Source organism: Hoplias malabaricus, chromosome 8, assembly GCF_029633855.1.
Source record: "Hoplias malabaricus isolate fHopMal1 chromosome 8, fHopMal1.hap1, whole genome shotgun sequence".
NCBI lineage: Eukaryota > Metazoa > Chordata > Actinopteri > Characiformes > Erythrinidae > Hoplias > Hoplias malabaricus.
This window is the reverse complement of record NC_089807.1, coordinates 13259309-13281884: the sequence shown is the minus strand read 5'-3', so window position 1 is coordinate 13281884 and position 22576 is coordinate 13259309. Positions and strand designations below refer to the sequence as shown.

Sequence of the window (22576 nt, the reverse complement as noted above, 5' to 3'; positions counted from 1 at the left end):
ATTATAGACCGGGAATGGAAAAGTATGTTTCACAATTTTAATTTTTTAATTACAACCTCTTTTCAGGAACACTAGGTAAATGTAGTAATTCCCTTTGAGGACAGTTCTAGGTGTAAATTCTAATTCCAGCACTGGGTATTTTATTTGTTACTTATTTAGAACAGTCTATCACTTTGTATGGTTTTAGTCCACTCAGACTGGGTCTGTAGTGGAGAGTCATGGCTGAGTTGTCAAGTGTCTTTAACGTGTGCTGTGATGTAATATTAAGCCATAGTTAAGTATGATAAAGTACTGCTGTTCTGTTTTTCTGAGCTTGTCAGTGTAGAGAGGGTGTTTATTTCTTGAGAGTACTGAGAGCTGAGGAGGAGGGTTACATAACCATACTTGAGAGTTCCACCACACTCTCTGCAAATTGGATTGACAAACAAAGAGATTAAGTGTATTCCTTTACTTAAACACTTTTTAAAGGGGGTATATTTCATCTTAAGATACACTGACCTAAACGAGAAGATAGAGCCTAGTGAGAAAATGTTTTACCTCAGTTTTTACCTCTGTTCTGTACTGATAGGAAACAACTCCCTCTGTTACACAGTAATGCTGACTGGATTATAGCTTTTCATGATGTGATGCCGACATCTGCATTTTGTGATTATGGTCACATAATTTCATGACATTTCTGACTATAGGTAGCTCTTAATTAAAACCCGAGGAAACCATTTATCACTTAGAAAAGCATGCCCTGTTAAAATGACCATACTACATGTGCAGTTTAGTATATTAAAGTATTTTTATGTTTGTTGTATAATAAAGGTGTGAAAATGCCATTATCATTATTGTGATCATTTTTATTAGGCACTATTCAGAACATGTCATGGATTTCGACAATACTTAAATAACTCAGCTGTGTGTTTCATTACATGTACACTATATAAATATAATGTATTATTATTATTATTATTATTATTATGTAGGGCAAATTTTAAATTAATTTAGTTAAATGCAGAACAATTTGTAAAATGTTCAATTAAAAAAGTCAGCTAACAGTTTATTATTAAATTCACTGGTGAGGTGGCACATTTGGGTGATGGAAAAGTTGGTATGCAAATTAGGAACAAGTCTTCTGAATGGTGTGGATTTAAACTGACCATGGAGTCACATGCCAAATGTACACTGTCCCTAGAGGAGTCATTATGGAATGCTGAGGTGGGGGTTACAAATGGATATACAGCATTTTGGAACGATGGCCCGTATCTTCAGTTACTAAGACTAGATGAGCAGTTGAGAGTCTGGGCAGTAGATTCTTGAGGCAAGGTTTTATTTTATGAGTCCAAAGATTATAGAATGAACTGTCAAATATAAATCAATTTGTTGTATACTGTCTCATAATGACATTTTTCACTTTGAAGTTTAATATATATATTCAATATGTGAGTAGTTTTGTTGTAAAACACCTTTATGAGGTGTGTGTGTGTGTGTGTGTGTGTGAGCAGCAGTGCAGGAGCCCCTGTGGTGGGCATTAGCTGAAGTGCTAAAGGAGTAGAGGCAGAGAAGGGGTCTAAAAATGGTCCCAGGCTAAGACCTGTCATTGGATTAGGCTCTTAGCTCTACTTTAGCTCCTTTCAGTCTGCAATAAACACCTTCTGAGGGACACTTGCTTAGCTGCTTCTGCTATAGCTTTCTTTGGCCTATATATGTATACATTTTTTAAACTTTGTAGGATGAATATCGATAAAGGAATACTTTTTTCACCACTTTGCTTCTTAGTTCATGTCTGCTTTGGTGAGTATTTAAGTTTATGTAGTTGGTTTTTGTTCAGAATAATTCTCTGACGGTTAATAACCCCTGAAATACCATCTGAGTAATAATGTTGTTTTATAAAGTACTTCATGCTTTGTACCTTTCATACAGTATTTATTTAGTTTCTCCTCTTGTTAATATTCTCTGCTTGAATATAAAAAGTGAGTTCACATGGTTTTGTACAAAACATATTCAAATGTCAAAATTTCAGATATGTTTTTATTTCCTGGATCCAACTGTCTTAAAAATAAAATAAAATATGTGGATAGATATATTAAGTCAGTGTATTTTTGTTTGTGTATGACGTAAAGGCAGAAGTAATCCCTTCAAGTGGATAGAGAGAGGAGGTCTCTGTATTGTCAGTATGCTGCATGTAAAGCTGTGTCCTATATTATGACTTCTTTTAAATACCATTAATATAGAAATATCCTAATCACAGGGAAAATACTAGTATACTGTGTACCGTCTGACATCCTTCTCTGCCTCCACAGTCCAGAGTGATTATGCACCACATTTCTATGACAATGGACCACACAGTAACAATGGTAATCTGGCACTATTCAGTCTTTCAGAAGATACACCAAAGGGTGAGTGAGGCACTCGAATACCTGCACACCTCAGCATAGAGACCCTAAAAAAACCTTTTGTCCAAATCTAGGCTTTCTAGGTCTAGGTCTAGGCTTTCCTAAACATTATTTCTTTGCTTTCCAATATTGCAAACAATTGTCTTCTGAATATTCCTTTGTTCTGAATAAAGGAACACTACAGATTGAGGAAACATCTGTGCCTTTGCTCCCATTTTCAGCTCATTAGAAGATTTAATTTAAACTGCTTGATGCCACTTGTTGACGTGTTCTCTGGCATCTGGTATTAGCGTGAATGCTGTTCCACAGCTGTACCTCTTCTGTGTACACTGGAGGTCTGATTCTTCCGGCCTACAGTTTTATTGAAACTTTCTGTCAATATCAATATGTTGTTTGATGGCTTTACTTTAGAAATGGTTAGGTCCGGTTACGTTTTCAATTTTTTAAAATTAAGCTTAAAGAACTAGAAGAAGGCTAACACATTATGTACTGTATGTAGTGTCTTTATGCTGCTGTTCTACAGTGCAGGTGTCTGCTACACTACAATTTAGAAATAACAGAGGGAATAGATTATTTATTCTGTCATGGTGATAAATGTAATTTAATATTTGTCATAAAATTTATTCCTGAAGAGGTTTCTGACCAGTAATTTATTTTGTACTGCAGGAACACAGATTTATATTCTAAACGGGACAGATCCCGAGGACCAGCCAGTAAGATATGGCCTGTCCTTTGATCCAGGATCTAAAGAATATTTTCGTGTTGATCCCAAATCTGGCATTGTAACTCTGATAGAGGAGCTTGACAGAGAGGTAAGCTTCCAGACACTTTTGAACAAATGAACATTTCTGACACAACGGCAATTTATTTTATTACTGTCTGTGTAGCCTATTTTTCATTTAAATTCAGAAATTAAGAAATATATATTTACTTTAATTGTTCCTATTTCTGTCCCTGACTTTAACCCAAAACAAAAAGCCAACTCTCACTTTACATCTGAATCTTAGATAGGGATAGATACAGAGAGTGTGATTCAGACACAAACACAGATGTTATTTTCAGCTTAATTCGCTGTTGTTGCAGGTGCAGGATGAGATTGAGGTCCTTGTCAGTATTTCAGATGGCCTTAATAAAGTAAGTAGACTGAAATCTGTGGCACACTGTGTGCTGCTGTTGTCATGCCCTAGTTTATTTTTCTATTTTTTTTGTCCACATGTTGGCCAAAATATTAGGTTTTATTTAACATCAATTTTATAGCAGTTGCCAAGTTATTTATAGAACAAATATTTTTAGCTGAATAATTAGTGAAAATATGAGAATAATAATGGAATAATATGCTGTTTAATAGTAATGTGGTTAGGAGCTTAAACGTTTGATTGGCCAGGTCTTATTTCCAATATTTATGCTTAATATGTTTCAGGTAGTTGAAAAGGTAAGAGTATTTGTGATGGATGCTAATGATGAGCGTCCAGAATTCCAAAACATGCCTTCCATTGTGGATGTGCCAGAGGTAATTATGGAATTCTACTGACATTTCTGTACATATGCTTTATATTCTGGATGAGAAAATGTAAATAATTGCAATAATGAACTCTATATGTGTGTGTGTGTGTGTGTGTATGTGTGTCTGTGTGTGTATGTGTGTGTGTGTGTGTGTGTGTGTGTGTGTGTTGCTGCTATACACAGAGCACACCGTCTGGTAGCAGTATTTACAAAGTGCAAGCTGTGGACAAAGATACAGGCTCAGGTGGATCTGTAAACTACTTTCTTCAGGTAACAGATTGCTGCGTTCAACAACCTCTAGCACAGCACAGCTTGTCGAAGTAGATGTATGGCTTATCATCATTACCATCTCTTCTTTTTTCACCCTTGTACACACCCTTGTACACACCCTTGTACAAAAAGTGTATTGGCCTGTTATTCTGGCTGCAATAAAAGTGATAGTGCTCTATAGGGACATCTGACACTGGACTAAAATGTGCTGTCCAGAATACTATACAGTTGCTCTGTTTGGGATTAAATTACAATTACATTTGTGTCAGGTACTAGGGGCTTAGCTTGGAGCTTTACTCTGCTGAGGGTGGTAGTGATGTCCTCAGTGTACAAGGACATGAGATTGTAGCTGTAGCACATCTGGTCACATTAGTTTCACCTGCTCCTTTAGTATAAATGTCATGCCTATCCTGAACAGATGTAAATACACATACATCACTTGCTCTAAAAAGTTTAATACTGCTTTTTCAGCAGGAACGTGATACTGATCTTTGAGCCTCAGCTCAGTGCTCTGACACTGCGTTTTTTATTGTCGTCTCTAGAGCAACGACCCAAACAGCAAGTTTTCAATTGATCGCCATAGTGGAGTGCTGAGAATAAAACTGGGTGAGAATCTTGACTATGAGAGGTCCAAGACACATTTCGTCACTGTGGTGGCCAAGGTCAGAAAAATATGATCAATTTCTATATATGTCTATGTAAATATTATCTATGTAATTATAGCCTATAGTCTCCAGATTGTCTCAACTACATTTTGTAATGGAGTTAAATTAGAATGGTCATTCTCATTCTCATTCTCAAAATTTGGAAGCAGATAATTGATACTTTGGGCACGATTTATTAAAAGTTTGACAAGGAAACCACTCTTGGAACCAGCTGTTATGGACTTTTATTCATTTGAGATGTTTTTGTTTTCCACTGCGCTTTCTAAACACATTAGTTTCTGTGTTATTCTGTCATTGGGATTTTTACTGAAATGATAGTTCTTTAGTCATCATTGTTCTTATGTTAAGGATGGAGGAGGAAATTATAATGGAAAAGTACAGGTGATGTCTTCATCAGCTACTTTGACTATCAATGTGATCGACAGTCAGGACACTTCTCCTCTCTTCGTTGGAACGCCATATTTTGGCTATGTCTATGAAGTTTCTTCTCCTGTGAGTCCTGAAAGTTTCCAACATTTTCATCTTGTTTACAAAAACATATTGCTGTCTTCAGAAAAATTCGTTATCATGTATAACATTATGCTTATTAAAGTATTCTGGGTGCTGTGTTTTGTTTCTCCTCTGCAAGTTGAGAATAATCTCTACAGGCAACTATCAGTCCCTTTATAAACTTAATTACATGTGTTAGATGAGGAAAACAACAGGATTGGGAGCCACTGCCATAGATTGAATAGTCTCCACTCTTTCTGATTTTGTCTTTAGGGATCTGAAATATTCACAGTTTTTGCAAAAGATGGAGACGTGGAGAAACCTAACCCAATTGTTTATTCCATTGACGGTGGTATGTATGATTACATGGTCTTTGGAATTTGTATTTTCTTTGGTAGCATCATGTTTAGTATAATAATATCTAAACTCCTCTGGAAAAGGCTTGTTTCTAAATGCATATGTTTTTGCTTTCAATTGCTAAACACATAGCTTTTTAATTTTTAATGTTTTTTGTGCAGGGTCTGAAGGTGCATTTGCTATAAACAAAACAAGTGGATGCATCACTTTGCTTGCCTATCCTGCCCATTTGAGAAGGGAAATATTTAATATCAAAGTCAAGGTCAGTCGTGATATGTATTCATCTACAAATACACCAAACGTTCTTCAAAGCCGCTTCTGTTTTTCTTTTTAAAATTATGATAATGATCAGTTATTTCAGTGAGCCAGAACGCAGGAATGCCATCGGTAGCACTGAGCAGTTTAAATATGCTCAACAGAAAAAATACATTAATCCATTCATCTCCATTTTTGTGAATGTGGTGTTCCTAAAGAATTAAGTGTCATGTTGGTTTACACGCTTTTCTCTCGAATTAACTAATGAAGTAGAATCATCTAATTACACTGTATTTAGTTGATTGCTAGTCAAACCATCCAAACATGAGCTTTTTCAATAGTTTTACTGTTGATTCCAGTGAAAACTGGACTGTGGCTTAACCTTTAAACAAAATGGTCAGTGTATGATGTAAGAAAGCATTTCCCATGTAAAAATAGATATCAGTAAACACATTGTGCTTGGCCGCTTGTTGCAAATGACATTAACTGTAAATGTGTTTGGGGATAATAGTCACTAGTACCACTTTTTCGTTGGAATTTACATCATTTCCCTGTTATCAGGCTTCAGAAGTAAATGAAGATGGAAATCTCTTGGACTCTTCTGTTACCACTGTAACCATTCGAGTAGTGGACCTGAATAACCACCCCCCTACGTTTTACGGGGAGCGTGGCCCTCAAAACATGTTTGAGCTGACCATGTATGAGCATCCTCCAGAGGGAGAGATACTGAGGGGGCTGAAGATCACTGTCAATGATTCAGACCAGGTGAGCTACTCATTGACTGTTTTAATCCAGAACGTGTTAGCATCTGACAAATGCTTTAAATCACATTCTAAATGTACTGTTTGAATGAAGTTAAACATAAATGAATTTTTAATGTGTTTTGGATGGACAAAGTATCTGCTTGATGGCTGAGTGTAGCTGAGTGTGTCCTGGGCTGAACTGGATGTTAAAATAGCTGTTACGGCATTAACATTTTTGGGGAGGGCTTGAATGATTTGTCATAATGAAATTGATATTTTGTTGTTATGTAAATGAAAGATATCAGCCCAGACAAGCAGGTGTGCCTCTTCAAGCTTTTGTCATATTATGCAATGTTGTTCCCCCATCCAGCTTTTCCTCCTGTGCAATTGCAGATCTCATTATACAAGTATACACTATGAATAGATTATTATGAAATCAAGTTCATCTGAGTGAATGCTGCCCCTAATGCGTGTGTCCTCAGCATGAAGATCAATGCATCTATTTGCAAAGTGGACAAAGCTTGACCTACTTCATAAGCTGTTGTGTTTTATAGGTGTGCAGACTATGTTCATGTGTATGTTTTTCTTTTTCTCAGGGTGCAAATGCAAAGTTCAATCTGAGGCTGGTGGGGCCAGGACACATGTTAAGAGTGGTCCCACAAACAGTCCTTAATGAAGCTCAAGTCACCATATTGGTAGAGAACTCTGCTGCAATAGACTATGAGAGATCTCAGTCTCTCACTTTCAAGGTGATTTTACACAGTGCATGCTTCAAAATAATATATGCAAGGGATTCACAAGAAGATCTATTTATTACATGGTGTGTCAAGGGTCCATATGAACCCATAAAGTCAATCCATAAAATCCATTTTCCCAGGCCCACAAGAACCCTAAAATGTGTCATTTGTAACAAGATGTGGATTGTGAATGCCTGAGGATTACTGCATGGTGGCAAAAAATATGACTAAATTGTGATATTGTCTTTATACACTTATTTTTAACATAGTTGGAATTTGTGAAAATTAATTGCAAGTAGATAATAGTATTTTTCCCCCACAGCTTCTTGCAGTGGAGATTGACACCCCTGAGAGGTTCAGTGCCACTGCAGATATAGTGATAAACTTGCTGGACACAAACGATAACGCTCCAAAGTTCTCCTCTGATTTCTACATTGCACGGATCCCAGAGAACTCACCTGGTGGCTCCAATGTCGTGTCTGTGACGGTAAATATAACCTAAATTCCTCTGCATACCCACTATGAATAGAATGATTATGAAAGACGTTTTGTACGTTTGCGTCACATTCCCAGGAACTAAAGGATATGTCTGTTTCAAAAGCCCACTTGAGTGCAATATTAATTCTCTTAATATCAAATTTTGGGGAGGATAAATTTCTAAAATCATGCTAAGGATGGTAGTACTGGCTAAATGGTCTAAACTGAGGTAAGCTGCCAGATGGTTATCATTTTCATTCTGTTGTGTAACAGCAAAACCCCAGCTTTGATTTTTGTGCTTAACACATTATAGTAATTTCAGTCGGTGTGGTCATTTTACCAACCACTTTTTATGACTGCACTGATGTCAATGTCTAGACAAACCACTCTTTTCCTCAAAACCACTCCCACAATAAAAGAATCTCATTAAAAGCACTGTTTTTGTACACAGCCTTTCTCATTCTTGCATTTATAAATGTATTACATTCAAAATATTTGTAGTAATTCTGTTTTAACGAATGTTTAAAAGATGTGAGAGTATCAAACAGCCATCCTGTGTAGATGTAGTAAACAGTAATGCAGAACATTTAACACAGATACATACCCAGTATAACCTCCTGTAGAGGTGGCACAGGCAGCAGCAGACCTTAAGCTGTTCTGTGTTGGGTGTTAACCAATATCCCAGTCTGTCTGTCATCAGTGTAGAGAGAGTCTCAGTGTGTTTGAGTGAGCAGAGGTGTAGCAGGGGTTATCCTGGCCTCGATCCACTCCAATCAGCTAAATGAACTGCCAGTGCTTGACCTTGGCCACAGGAACACTGTAAAACCACGCAGAGAGGGCAAATGGCTGTGTAGTCCGATTAGCAGACACTCAGTCTCATTCTAATAACATTTTCAGCTATCACTCGCTAAAACTCTTCATCAGTGTCATGTTAGGTGCTTATGCCCCGCTCCTGTATTCACAAATGATCAGCTATTATGGCCTTTGATTGATCTTGTTATGCTCTCTCCAGGCCACAGATCCAGACTCTGGTTTGTGGGGGGTCGTTAAATACTCCATCTACGGCTCAGGATCAGACCTGTGAGTAGACTTATTGTCCATGTCTCCAATTCTCTGTGTCCAATTACATTCACACTTCATACTGCACTGGTCACAAGGGATGGGTCTCCAGAGTAATGTATAAAATATGCAGCAATCTCTGAGACATTAAACAGAGTCTTCTAACCTATATCAGTGTTGCTGGAATATTTTTGTAGATAGAACGTCTAAATCATAATATACGTATTTAGAATCAGAGGTCAGTAACAATATCAGGGTAAAAATATCTAATTGAAAATCTGGTGAGCACTGTGTCATATAGTTTCACTGTTATGTGTTTAGTCTGCTAGTTGTTCTGCATGGAAATTGATTTCATCTTTGTAATCTTTCAAAGGTATAAATAGCTCAAACATTGTTAGAGTTGAGAACCTCCCCTCTCTTTAACTAAGCAGTGCATTTGCTTTTGAGTCGCCAATCCACCTACCAACATGTGTTTTTGGACTGTGTGAGGAAACCCTAGCACCCGGAGGAAACCCACGCGGACACAGGGAGAACACACCAAACTCCCCACAGACAGTCACCTGGTGCACCTAGATCCCTGGAGCTGTGTGACTGCGACACTACCTGCTGCACTACCGTGCCTCTCACTTTCATAATCATTTGTCAATCATTTTCTTAAAAGAGCAAAACACAAGTGAATTCTCTCTATATGTATATATGATCTGTACAGTAGATCAATAGCATAATGCTTGAACCTTTTGGGATATTGCTCTACCTGTGTTTGACACACATCAAAGGAATTTTGAAACTTGGCCTAGCTAAAATATTATTTAATTATTCCATATAATACTAATACTATACAGTATAGTAATAATTTAGGAAACTCCCAAACGATCACTGCTTTAAATACCTACTGAACATTCTTATAAGGACTGACAAACTTATGATAAACTGATTATTGTTGTAACTGGAAAATGCTATGAAATTTCCAAAAAGGTCTGAATGTTGTAATATCTGCTCTAATCTCCCAGTTTAGGTGTCTATGCATCTGTCTTGGTTAATCTGCTAATGGGATATAGGAAAGAAAAAACTTTTCACATGTTCTTGTAATATCCGCACTGCTATATTTTCAATTGCAACAGAGAAGAGTAGAACAGAGTAGAACAGAATGTTTTAATAGAGAATATATGGAACAGGTGTAGAATAGAGCAGAGTAGAGTAGAATGGGGTAGAATAGAATTTTTTGTAGAATGTAGATATGTTTAGAACCGAATGGAATAGGTAGAGAACAGAGTAGGATAGAAAAGAATGGGGAGGAATAGAGTAGAATTTTTAGTAGAGAATAGATATGTTTAGAACATGATGGAATATGTAAACAATAGAGCAAAGTAGAATATAATAAAATAGAGTACAGTAGGGTAGAATAGAATACAACTGAATTTAATTGAATATTGCAAGGTATAAAAATTTAAATATTATCATAATATAATCTGAAGATGACACACAAGCTAGATCCTCCACCATGGGTATAACTACTGAAATAATGTTTTGTTGGTGGTGGGTTTTTTTTTACATTTTGAACAATTTTGAAATTTTTCTTGTGTTCTTTTTTCATCTGGAACGCAGTATTACAGAAACCTTTGTACTGAATCTGTGTAATCCAGGTTCTCCTGGGTGTTCATTTCCTGTCTTCCGTGCTTCTGCAGGTTTCTCATCCAGTCGGATTCAGGGATCATCTACACTCAGCCCTGGGCCAGTCTCGACGCAGAAGTGAAATCCAAGTACAACTTTTATGTGAAGGCTGAGGACACAGAAGGAAAATACAGCCTTGCTGAAGTTTTTGTCACTGTGTTGGACCTCAATGACCATTCACCAGAGTTCAATGAAAACTCCTTAGAGAAAACAATGATCATCGGCGCTCCTGTGAAAATAGAGGTCAGAAAATCTGGTCTGATTTTTAATTGCTTAAGATTTAAAGCATTTAGAGTGTGTCTAATTTTAAATGATATGTCCTTGTGTTGTTCAGGCAGTAGATGATGATGCAGAAGAGCCCAACAATGTTATTGAGTACTCCATCATGAAAGCGGAACCAGATAATATCTTTGACATTGATGCTGAGACAGGAGAGATTAAACTGAAGCCCTACATCAAGTCTATGGACATAGTACAGAACATCACCAATCAGAAAGAATGCACCTGGTCTGTGGTGATCCAGGCCAGAGACAGAGGCTCCCCATCATTCAGTACCACCACTATTGTGAAGATTGACATCACAGAAGCAGTAAGTTCTGTTTTCTTGTTGTTATTATCATAATTTTTCTTGGTATAAAGCAGGGCCAAAATGTAATGACATTTTAATTAAACTGAAGATTTACTTCAGTTTTACCTTCAATAAAACTGATCTTGTAACCACCAAGTGCGCAATCTACTCTGAAATCCAGACCAGTTAAGCCTGTAAAATAACACTTAAGTGAAGTAATTGTTATTGTTTTTCCAGTTTGATTTTAGTAAATATTTTCTATCTAAAACATCGTCAGTCATCAGAATATATGACGTACTTCAGCACAGAATGTGAAGAGACTTTATATATTTCTGATTTGCTGGTGTTGTTTTTGTTATTGTATTGTCCTTGCAGATCAAATCAAGAATGTTTTCATACCTCTTGAGTCTAAGAACGCAGCCCTGGACTGTTTTCTACATATGTTTCAGCACCGTCATCCTCACCATCTTGTTGACAATTTTCATATCCACCATTATTTACTGGAACTCTGTAAAAAAGTCCCGGGTTCACCCACAGGGCAAGATCAGAAAGATTATTAGGAGGCCCTGACCATGATACACTCTTCCAGCACTGTGCAGTTTTGTTTTGTTTTCCTTTAATTGACAATGTTGAGCTTTTCATTTTTCACTTTTTCTTTCATTGCTGTGACACTGAAAGATACAAGTCTGTAAAAGAGCAAGAGCACAGTAACTTTCCCTGTCCCCTGTCTTTTCCGTTAACTTAAAATTCTCTGAATTGTGCATGGTCTCAATTCTGGGTGTCCTTTTAAACCCTTCTGATCTTGTCTTAATTTTAATTCAGGATCTGCTGTACTATTTCAGTTCAATCAAATCCAGTGTGTTTTCTGGTTTACCAACAGTGACTTAAAATATACGCGTCTGCTTGAGCTCAGCTGATTGGATTCCTTTAGTTTTTCCACTTACTTTTCTATATGCACTGACATACAGTGGTCTACTGTATGCTCCAATGCTGCTAATATATGTGTGTAGTTCAGTTCTTCCTCACTGTAGCCCATGATGTCTATACTTTCAGTCCCATGGACTTGATTTCTCTTTGTGCTCTTTTACAGACTCAACTCAGGGGACCTTTTGGCTCCTTTTTAATGCAAAGTAGGGAAAATCCCATGCAAATCCTAGGCTTGTTTGCTGGGGTCATTTTAGTCATGGTTGTTGTCACAGTCTTGATATCTACGGTCATGTTCTTGCGAAACAAAAAGTCCAACAAAATCTTACCATCTCGGCGCATTATTAAAAGGAGAGCCAGGCATCGCAAGCAATGGAACTTTCAGAACCCCTTCAGAGACAGGAACAATGTGGACAATTTCATGATGAAAGACACAGATGTTCCAACTGCAGAAAACATCAATTGTAATAACAACATTTCAGGCACCCAGTGGTCTCCTCCAACACCGCCCAGAGCCCCCATTCCTCCTCCGCTGCCCGGCTATTTCAGAGCAGGGGAACACTCGTGGGCAGTACCAACTCTCTCTGCCGCTGTGGCTTTGAAACCAAAGAGGAGAACCTGCAAACACAAAGAGAACCCAATTAACACAGCCCTGGTGTCTGAGCTCAAACTAAGACTGGAACAGAAGAAAATGACCAACCGATACTAGTGCTGTGAGGCAGGTTTATGGAATTATGTTTAAGGAGCGTGTGAACTCTGGTGATAATCTGGTCCTGAATCACCTGAGTAAGCTTTGCTGAAGAGTGAGGACAGGATTCCACTCAGCAGGATTGCACTCTTGTTTCGCTGCCAAACTTGCAAGCTACTTACTCCATGTTTTTAAAGCCAGGGAGCAGGTGGAACCTGGCAAGAGGCAAGATGAAGCCTGTGTGACCCAGACACATGCTCTCGTTGGGCTGGTAAGCCTCCTCCTTCCATAAGCACTGCCCTCTTATGACTTACTTAACCCACACCCCTAGCAACAGAGATTCATCCAGACTCCAGACTATAACACAACAACCAATAAAATGATAATAAAGAAGTGAAACTTGTACAAAAATACTTTCCAATAAAGGAAGATACATCACAAGCACAAATATTTTAAATATGTTTTGTAGATGTATTTATTTATTTATGGTCAAGTTTAAGGCAAAACAGATCCACAATTTGTAAATATTGGATGAATCTTCACACTGCCAAAGTATTTACAGTGATGTGTTGGTTTACAGGAATTTTGTTATATAGCAAATTGTGTAATTTTCACTATTACACCATTCTTTTATAAATATGTGTAAATATTCTAGATGTCTCTAAGGTCTTATATGTTCAGAACAAATCATGATTTTGTCACCACATTGACTTTTGTATATAACAATACAGTGTTTGTACAGATGCCAATATTTCCTAAATATGTCTGTTACTGTGTAAATGAAGTTACTTTTGAAAAACAAAATGGAGTTCTCTTGAACGTTATGGAAAAACATTGCTTGTTTGTGCTTTACGTTGTTAAACGGTTCTGTGTCTGAAATTTTCTAAATAAATTATTTCAGTGAACTCTGAGTTTATTTGTTTGAATACAGTGAAGTGTGTTGGTTCAGGCTGGACTGTGCCTTATGTCAGGTTCTTAGAGATCTGCTGTAGAATTTACATGAATGCTGAGGCTGAAAATGGACTTACATCCGAGAAAATTAAGTTATTTAAGGTATTGTATAGTACTCCGTTCAGAAATATAAAGTAAATCATCCGTGCACTCTTCGTTGTGCTTACTGACCATTCTTATACAATCACAACTGCAGGAGCCCCTTATAGACTCCGTGTGTATGATTCTATTCGATTTTTACTTTCAACAGTGCTTGTGTGATTTGTATATTATTAGTAAAACAGTGTAGCTGTCCTGTTCTTAAGCACTTCATGGGAAACAAAAGCCTCTCACACTGAGGCTTTTAGGAATCCAGAGTGAAAGCAGAACTAAAGAAGACACAGACACACACATGGCATGGAATTACGCTTTACTGGCAGTGAGTGGGATTACTAGGTTTTTAGCAGAGGATTACAAACTTGTAAAGTGCATTGATGCTCCAGGATAAAAGAAAAAGCAAAGCATTCAGAACAAAGACAGGCACATTTATTTTGAGCTCCAGTGAGTTTTTCAGAGACATTTAACTAAGGATATACATTAGTTTGTAAGCATTTATTGTTGACCTTAGAGAAGTCATGTAGATGTACCAGGATATTAAGTTATAAAGGTATAAAGGATATTAGGTTATCAAGGCTGGTCTTCTCTGAGGCTAGCAGTGTATTGCTAAGCAGTGAGTCTAGTTTACTTAGGGTGACCAGATCTGAGATACTGAAAAAGAGGACACGTCTTGGGGGTGGAGTGAGGAGCTCTCGCCCCTCGCTGCTGTTGTATGCTTAGCTGAAACTATGTGTGCTTTTAGGTCCTTTACACCTTTATTTGCTACACAAAACATGGGAATTTCTTTTTTAATTCATCCGAGAACTTACATTTACGTTTCGGCACAGCTGCTCGAGATGAGGGTAGGTACATGAGCTTTGCCTGATGTAAACAAGGACTACTGACGTGCAGACTGACCAATTAAATGTTTACAGAGAAGGTTGTCGACCAATAACGGTAGCTCTAAAGTCAGACCGTCCAATCAGAAGAGTTTAGGCTCCTTCACCGCGCCCCTTTCTCACGCAAGCGAACCAATCGGAGTAGGGGAGGGCGGGACTAGTTTGTGAACCAAATGCTTCTCGAAATTCTGTGAGAGCTCTAGAAAAACAAAATCCCGGATGTTTGTGAAATTCCGCCCGGACATTTTTTTAAGTCTAAAAAAGAGGACATGTCCGGGTAAAAGAGGACGTCTGGTCACCCTAAGTTTACTCCTAAAACCATTTTACCTGCTCAGTGTGCTCTACAATATAGTACACCCATCATTCATTCATTATCTGTAAACGTTTATCCAGTTCAGGGTCGGGTCGCCGTGGGTCCAGAGCCAACAAGGCAGGAACACACCCTGTAGGGCACACCAGTCTTATACATGGTGACACACACACACACTTTCTTTTGAGTCGCCAATCCACCTAAACTGGGTGGACACATCAAACTCCTCACAGACAGTCACTCGAAGCGGGACTCAAATCCACAACCTACAGGTCCCTGGAGCTGTGTGACTGCTGCACCACCTAAGTACATTCAATATTTGACAATATGTTAATTCGTGTTAGCCATGTTTGGTAGCTGGGCCTAGTGGAATGTGTTGGAAGTGAAATGTTCTCTGCTGGAGGGAGCTTCAGTGGACTGGAGGAGTCAGGGTTCTTTAACGAGTGAAAAGGAGAGCATTATTAGTTCATGGCAGTTGTAGCTATTTCATCAAGTGAACAATTGACATGGCTCTCACGGTATATTCCTGAGCCAAAAATCTTCACAGCCTATTCCATTCCATGATGGATAAAATATGACCTGCATTGTTATATAGAGCATAAACTTAATGGAAACTTAAAATATGTGGCCAAAAATAGATGTGTTACAATATATATATATATATATATATATATATATATATATATATATATATATAAAGATTACAAGGGCATTAGCATTGTGACGTGTGCAGTGTTTGTGTTCAGTGTATTTTATTACACCTCAGAATGATTAACCTGAGATGGACAGTTCTAAAATGGGCTCTTTGGTGTTTAGTACAGTTTCGTGAGTTCCTGATCTTGCTTGTTAAATTGTCTTTATTGTGCAATGGAATCAGAAACACAAGTCTATAACTATTACTGTGCACTCATCTGCCTCAAGGTCTCAAGCTTTGGCGTCACCACTGCATCATTTCAATGGAACAAAGTGCTTTGCTTGTGGAGGCCTGTGTCTATTTTAAAAGATAAGGATTTGGGGAGCTATTGGGTTCAGATTCTGTGGGACAGCCATCAAAAATCCTAATCTTCTTTTATACTAGTGCTCTCGTATTGTATGCATTAAAATAAATCCGTTACATAATAAACCTCAGGCTAGAACAAACACTGAATATACACAAACATAAATGCCAGGGAGTAGCAATCATACAAATGCATCAAATCTTAAAACATGCTTTATATTCACACTATCAGGAATCTTCACCACTGCATAGAGACACGAATACTAAGAGCCACCGCACATTTACATTACATTATGTGTGTGTGTATGTGTGTGTGTTATACATACAGGTGTTTAACCCTAGCATTTCAGTGTGAGGCTGTTTACATGCTAGAAGACATTTCACATAAATAAGATCCAGCTACTCAGACTCGGACGAACAAAGACAGCCAGAGATTCTTATGTCATAAAGCTAAGGAACCAACCTCGTCAACTTGCCATGAGCTTCCCAGCTATTTGGATGTCATGTTAGTGACAACTTGCTTCAAGAACGATTAGACCTTTCCGATGACGTCACTACGCAGCTCCTTAGACCGTTATGTTTGTGTGATCAGGTTACTAAACAAGGAGTCTTCAGAGGACAGTCCTACTGATGACACGTCCTACCTCGGCTGCAGCCTAGGCTTTGGAACACAGCTACTGACTAAGCGACTCCTAATATTGAACTTGTAGTTCAGCCAGAGAGAACTTAAGGTGGCGCTACTACAACGTCTGTTGTTTGCTCAGCCATATTTCACATTACAGTTCATGAACTAAATTTGGAACCGTTCGGCGGTGACCAAACGTCGAAGTACTCTTTTTGGGACCTAAAAAATGCGTCCGGCAGTGATTTCTAAATCTGGGATTTTGCTGCCTGCAAGCTTTCCCCGTCCCATTACTTGCCATAAGTCCTAAATCTTTCATTGAAGTGTTCACTTTGATGACGTCATTGAAAGGTGAGCAGAAGGCGCGAGGGTTGGAGTGTTCAAGTGAAGTGTTGGAGTGTTGAGAGCTGAATTGGGACACGCGCGATGCTTCAGCGCTGTAGGTCCTCCATCCACCGCGGTGCAGCTCAGTGTTTTACTGAAGCCTCAAACAGAAATGTGTTGAACGTTGTTGAGGTAATATTTAACATAGTATCTTCTTAATGTTTGGAGGCGTTTTCTGTCACACAGCCTTTTGTTTTCTACTATATATTTAACAAACAGAAAGTCATCCTTCCCGTTACTGACTTTCTGACGAGTAAATTACATCTGCACAGCTTTCTGTTTAACTTCACATGACAACGGACAGATTATTAAAGCCAGAACACCAGAGTGAGGTGTTACTAAAAAACAAAACGAGACTGTGAATTAGTTACAGCACCATTTTATCAGTCAGACCCTTATAGAAATGTAAGTCAGTACACGGATATCTAGTTCCACCGATGCCCTGTTCTTTTATCAAGTACCGATTATTTGGGTGATAAAATGTTAATGTGTTTGGTTTTAGAAATGTTCAAAAACTTAAATGTTAAAACGTTATCTTGTTGGTTTCTAGTAAATGAGTTGCTTTAATGTCATCAACACTGTGCTTCAGTTTTGTAGCTTTGTATGAATAGAAAATAACAGGCTTTCCATGATCATACACACACTGTCAGCAACTGACAAGATATACAATTTTAATAGTTTGTGCTTCTCCAGACCTTCCAAAGACAAGGGTATGTATTTTGAAATGCCAGAAACATCTCTTTGACAATGGCTATATTGCTAATGGTGGTCCGGCAAAACTAGGCTTGCCTAGTTTCACTTTGCTCTTGTTAAAAATACATTTAGAGTTTGTAGTCAAAGCATCATTTTACTTGAATGAGTAAACTCTCTGTAGTTTGAAGAGTAGCAGATCAGTTCATTCACACAAAAACATGCTGTATTTAAATAGCTGGATCCGCTGTGAATTAGCACTGGCCATAAATAACAGATTAGGGGTCACCGGAGCTTGATGAGTCTTTCAGTTGCACTGGCACACTCTCAGACTAAAAGCATAGAAGAGGTACATTGTCCAGCTCTGGGTGCTTTTTCTGTCTAACATCCAACTAGCTTTGACAAGACGCAGGAGCTACACGCCCCACACACTCTCCAGAAAACTTCTCAGACTTTCCTGGAATCATCTGCGTGTGGCAGTTTCTCATCTTCAAGACTATTGTTCACATGCCTTTCACTATACTGCCTTAACACAGCTCTTTACACACCCAGGACATGACGTTATAGACAACTGTACACTTAGCACAGCTCCATAATCCTTCAGTCACACACAGGCTCTTTGTTTACCGTTTTGATCTTGTTTCGACAAGAGGATTGGTTCCATTTTTGAGTCTTGGTTCCTCTTAAGGTGTCTTCTTCACGTTCTGAGAGAGTTTTTATTTGCCTCTGTGACTCCAATGAAATGACACTGACTTGTGGCTAGGGCCCAGATTCATGTAAAGCTGCTATGTGACAGCTCCAGTTTTAAAAATCACTCTATAAATAAAATTGGAATAAAAACAGTGATCTTTTTGTCCATTTGGGTAACTTCAATAAATCTTTCTTCCCTGGGGAAAGATGTCTGATTCTACCTTTTCTTAATTGAACATTATAAAACAAAATACAATGCCTGGAGTCAACACCAGGTATGTGGCTCAAACATACGTTACCTATTATACACACTTTCAGCAATATTTTCATGTTCCCTCACTGAAGACCCTGCAGACTTATGCCTGATAGTACCACCTCAGTTAAAGGTCAGCCTAATCAATGGAATCAGTAGAGCTGTGTTGTGGGTTTCTGCTCTAATTTGTTTTTCTGCACCCTGTCGTCAGATCTCCTGTGAGTTTTGTGACCCTCACTGGAATCTTTACAGAGGACTTCATCACTGGCTACCTGGAAGCTATCGAAGGTCACCTGGCCCTCGTTCGTTATGTATGTTTGCTCCGAACGCCTACAGTTCCGACACATCTCCAGGCCACGCTTGAAGCAGTGAAACTTGGCATCAGTGGTGCAAGCGTACATTCCAGCAGGTACAGCCAGAACCATTGCAAAAACAATGACCACAATGTGAATGAGCTGCTCCCTCTGCTCCATTTCACTCATGTCGCTGCCCGTCACAAATACAATGCACTGACCACTGCGGGGCGCTTGGTTCTTCAGAGTGACACAGATGTCGTACTTTGTGGTCGGTAGCAGGTCTGTGACTGAGTAGGTGTTGATGCCTGGGCCGACGTGTATCAGCTCCTTTGTGGGGCTGTCGTAGTGGCCGAAGTGAATGGTGAACCAGGTCTCCGAAGGTTTCTCCGTCACTGCGTACCACTCGATAGAGATGCCATACACCGTCTGCTTGGCAATGTGAATGTCAATGTAAACATTCTCCTCTGGGGCTGGAGAGAAAGCTGGAGACTTAGAACCGTCAGTGGATTTAATATCCACCAAAATGCTGACTGACGCATTGCCGATGAAGTTGTTGGCGGTACAGGTGTAGACTCCTTGATCTGACAGCTGCAGGGATGGGATGACCAGCTCAGACTTGATGGTGTCTTCGTTCACATGGGTCTGAAACTCTTTAGACAAATCACAAAGTATTTAAATGACAACACAGAGTAGCTTCAGAGTCTGTGTAAAATATTGAGGGACTGTAGAGCATTTTCACCTTCATCTTACTCATAAAAATCTCTTTAACACTCAGTGACTCCAATTAAACTACATGTCCCAGCAGTTCACAGTTTTATTATGTGCTGTAAAAATAAAAAATCCTCTGAAATTCAGAGTAAAAAATTATCTATCAACAATTTAGGGGGGGGGGGTTAATAGCCTTATTGTCTATTATTATATAATTATTATTTTTTTTATTTTACTGTTAAAATTTCAACATTTAACAAAAATATTTATGAGAACATTTTTGTGAATACTTTTAAACACAATCACAGACCTCAGTTTTCTAAACGTCTTTTTTCCCCTCTATTACAAACAACGTGTCCAAATCCCCCTGCTTGGACATCATCAACCAATCCCCACAATACCACCGTGATGCAGATCATCAGCCAGTTATTAATCTCTTTATGAAGTGTATCATGTGTTTTGGGGCAGGAAATGCATAGAGCTACATACAGTTGATTTGTGCAGGGCTTTAGCAGATTGAAACAGCAAAAGTTCATTTAGGATTTATATTTAATGTAATGCATGTTTAGGTAAATTGTATCTGTGTGTTATAGACTTTGGTCAAGATCATGTGGTCTGATGAGTCCAGATGTATCCTATTCCAGAGCAATGAGTCAGGGTAAGAAGTGAAGCACCCATTATGTCTATTGCTCAAAGTACTTCTGGAGGCCGTGATATGATCTGTGAATGACAAGGTTAACCCCATCAGCAGACAGCTCCTACCTGTATGGGCATATTCCAGGATGGAAATGCCTAGGTGGAATCATTTTCTGCCACCAAATCCTGCCCTTAACGAATTGGCAGTTTTTGGGACGTACTGGATAACACTTTACACAGTCTTTCATCTTCGCTACAAAATGTCTGCCAAAAATGAATGCAAAGTTTGACAGAGAAAAGTCTTGCGATGATTGTTGACACTATGCTATGCTGTGCATCATAATCAAATCTAATGGCAACCTAGCAAAATATTAGTCTCTGACTTTCTTCTTTGGCCAAGCAGCATATGTATAAATAACATAGAACAAAGCTGAGTGGGGGTGAGAGCTGCTCTCTTATTGGCTGACCTCATTGTGACCTCATTGATCAGGAAATATTCTTGTAAAACAGGATATTATTAGAGTATTATGAGAGCATTTTGATGCTGACGGGTCTTACAGATGCTGTATAAATTTCTTATTTAATACTTCACATTTAACCCCTAATTTGGAGGGAGATATATGTTGCTGTGTAAAGGAGACGTATGCGGATATGTGACAGGGAATAAACCTTACCCTGAAATCCTCTTAGTATTTTCAGGCCATATGTCCACCACACAGCTGGTGGAGGCCTGCCCATGGCGAAGCAGGGCAGAGTGACGTTGGCTCTCAGTGCAGAGCTGATGTTGGTGGATGGTGAAGTGGCCACTGGTTTAGTGCAGGTTTTTAGCTCGATTTCATGGAAGAACTTTCCCGCCATGTTCTCAGGCCCACTGCAGGACAGGTATGAGTTCATGAGAATGAATGGAGGACTGAGATTCCTGACAAACTCCACAAAGCCCCTCAGGCGGCAGTCACACAGCCATGGGTTCTCATGCAGTGCTAGAACCACGTTAGTGTGCACAGTCTCCCGCGCTCTGGCTCTGAACACAGTGTCGTAGAGAGGCCATTTTAAGAAAACATCTCTGGATGCCACTGTAAGCTGATTGAAGGATAAATCTAAGTAGGTCAGATACGGGAGATACTTCAGCGCGTGTTCAGGCAAAACATCAAGCCAGTTGTGTTTCAGGTCCAGGATCCTGAGGCTGGGTGTATCCTCAAATGCTGTCCATGGGATTGACCGCAGTTTATTCCCCTCGAGTCTCAGCTCTGTCAGATTAGCCAGTCCTTCTAGACTCTGTATGTTGATGATAGTGATGTTGTTGAAGTTTAGCCACAGATGCTGCAGTGATTTGTGTTGACAAAACGCAGATTTGGGTATTTCAGTCAAATGTGATTTCTCAATTCGGATTTTGGTGAAATCTCCAGGGATGTCTTCAGGTATCTTGAATAAAGCTGTTTCCATACACAAGAGTGACCTAGAATCAAATGAATGAATAAATTAATGATATGATGTGGTCCCTTCCAGGGTGTGTTCCCACCTTGTGCTCAGTGATTCCGGGGAGGCTCCGGACCCACTGCAACCCTGAACTGGATAAGATGTTAGAGACAATAAGTAATATGGAGAATAGTGAATAGGAGGCCATTTTGGACACTTTATGTTGGGGTAATAAAATGTTGCCTGTACAAAAGTTGTCACGTTGTACATTGAATGTTTTGTGAATTTTTGTCTGTTTTCCTCAAAAATACACAGAAATTACTGCACTAATGTTCAAAGAAAAATGCCATATTATAGTTTCCTGTGGAGGATGTGTTGAAAGGTACCTCAAACGTTGTGTTGTTTAAATGAATGCAGATTACTCCAGGCAGAGTATGAGCAAACTGTGTGCTCACATTCATGTTGATCTTTCAGCTCAGAGTGAGTGTTGGTGCATTTTAAGAGCCAACACCATACACTGTTTACAATCCTCAGACCATACATCAAACTGCATGAAGCGAAGCAGTAAATCATGCTGTAGCTCTAGGAAATGGTCAGTGTTCACCTGCAGGTCATTTATTTAGTAAAGACTAAGAGAACTAACCTTCCATGGCGAGCTGTGGCACAGGTGCATCCAGTCAAACACTGTGAACTGCTTGAGATGATGTGGTTTACTGCAAGAAGCAACAAGCCCAAACCAAAAGCATTGTAAATGGTATCCATAGTCCCGTAAAAGTTACATCCACACTGTTTCCATAGGGCAAGTCTATGGGTCCTGTCCACTTAATCCTATTACTAGTAATCCCTGACGTACTTGGTCAGG

The 22576-nt window shown here is 38.9% G+C and overlaps 2 protein-coding genes across 2 annotated transcripts; one reads left to right on the top strand and one right to left on the bottom strand.

Moving 5' to 3' along the window:
• Positions 1-1718: 1718 nt before the first annotated feature.
• Positions 1719-13555, top strand: cdhr1a (cadherin-related family member 1a). Its single transcript, XM_066679833.1, has 17 exons — positions 1719-1779; positions 2289-2384; positions 3048-3193; positions 3465-3515; positions 3802-3891; positions 4068-4154; positions 4697-4816; positions 5168-5311; positions 5582-5660; positions 5827-5927; positions 6482-6685; positions 7260-7412; positions 7723-7887; positions 8890-8957; positions 10622-10850; positions 10942-11196; positions 12266-13555. Exons 1-17 carry the CDS (start codon positions 1719-1721, stop codon positions 12806-12808), a joined length of 2592 nt encoding a protein of 863 aa, XP_066535930.1. The 3' UTR covers positions 12809-13555.
• Positions 13556-18810: 5255 nt separating this feature from the next.
• Positions 18811-22473, bottom strand: lrit2 (leucine-rich repeat, immunoglobulin-like and transmembrane domains 2). The gene is made up of 3 exons (XM_066678203.1): positions 22358-22473; positions 20973-21754; positions 18811-19604 (listed from the first exon to the last, which is right to left on the bottom strand). The coding sequence occupies exons 2-3, from the start codon at positions 21739-21741 to the stop codon at positions 18811-18813; spliced, it is 1563 nt and encodes a 520-aa protein (XP_066534300.1). The 5' UTR covers positions 21742-21754; positions 22358-22473.
• Between the last annotated feature and the right edge of the window lie 103 nt (positions 22474-22576).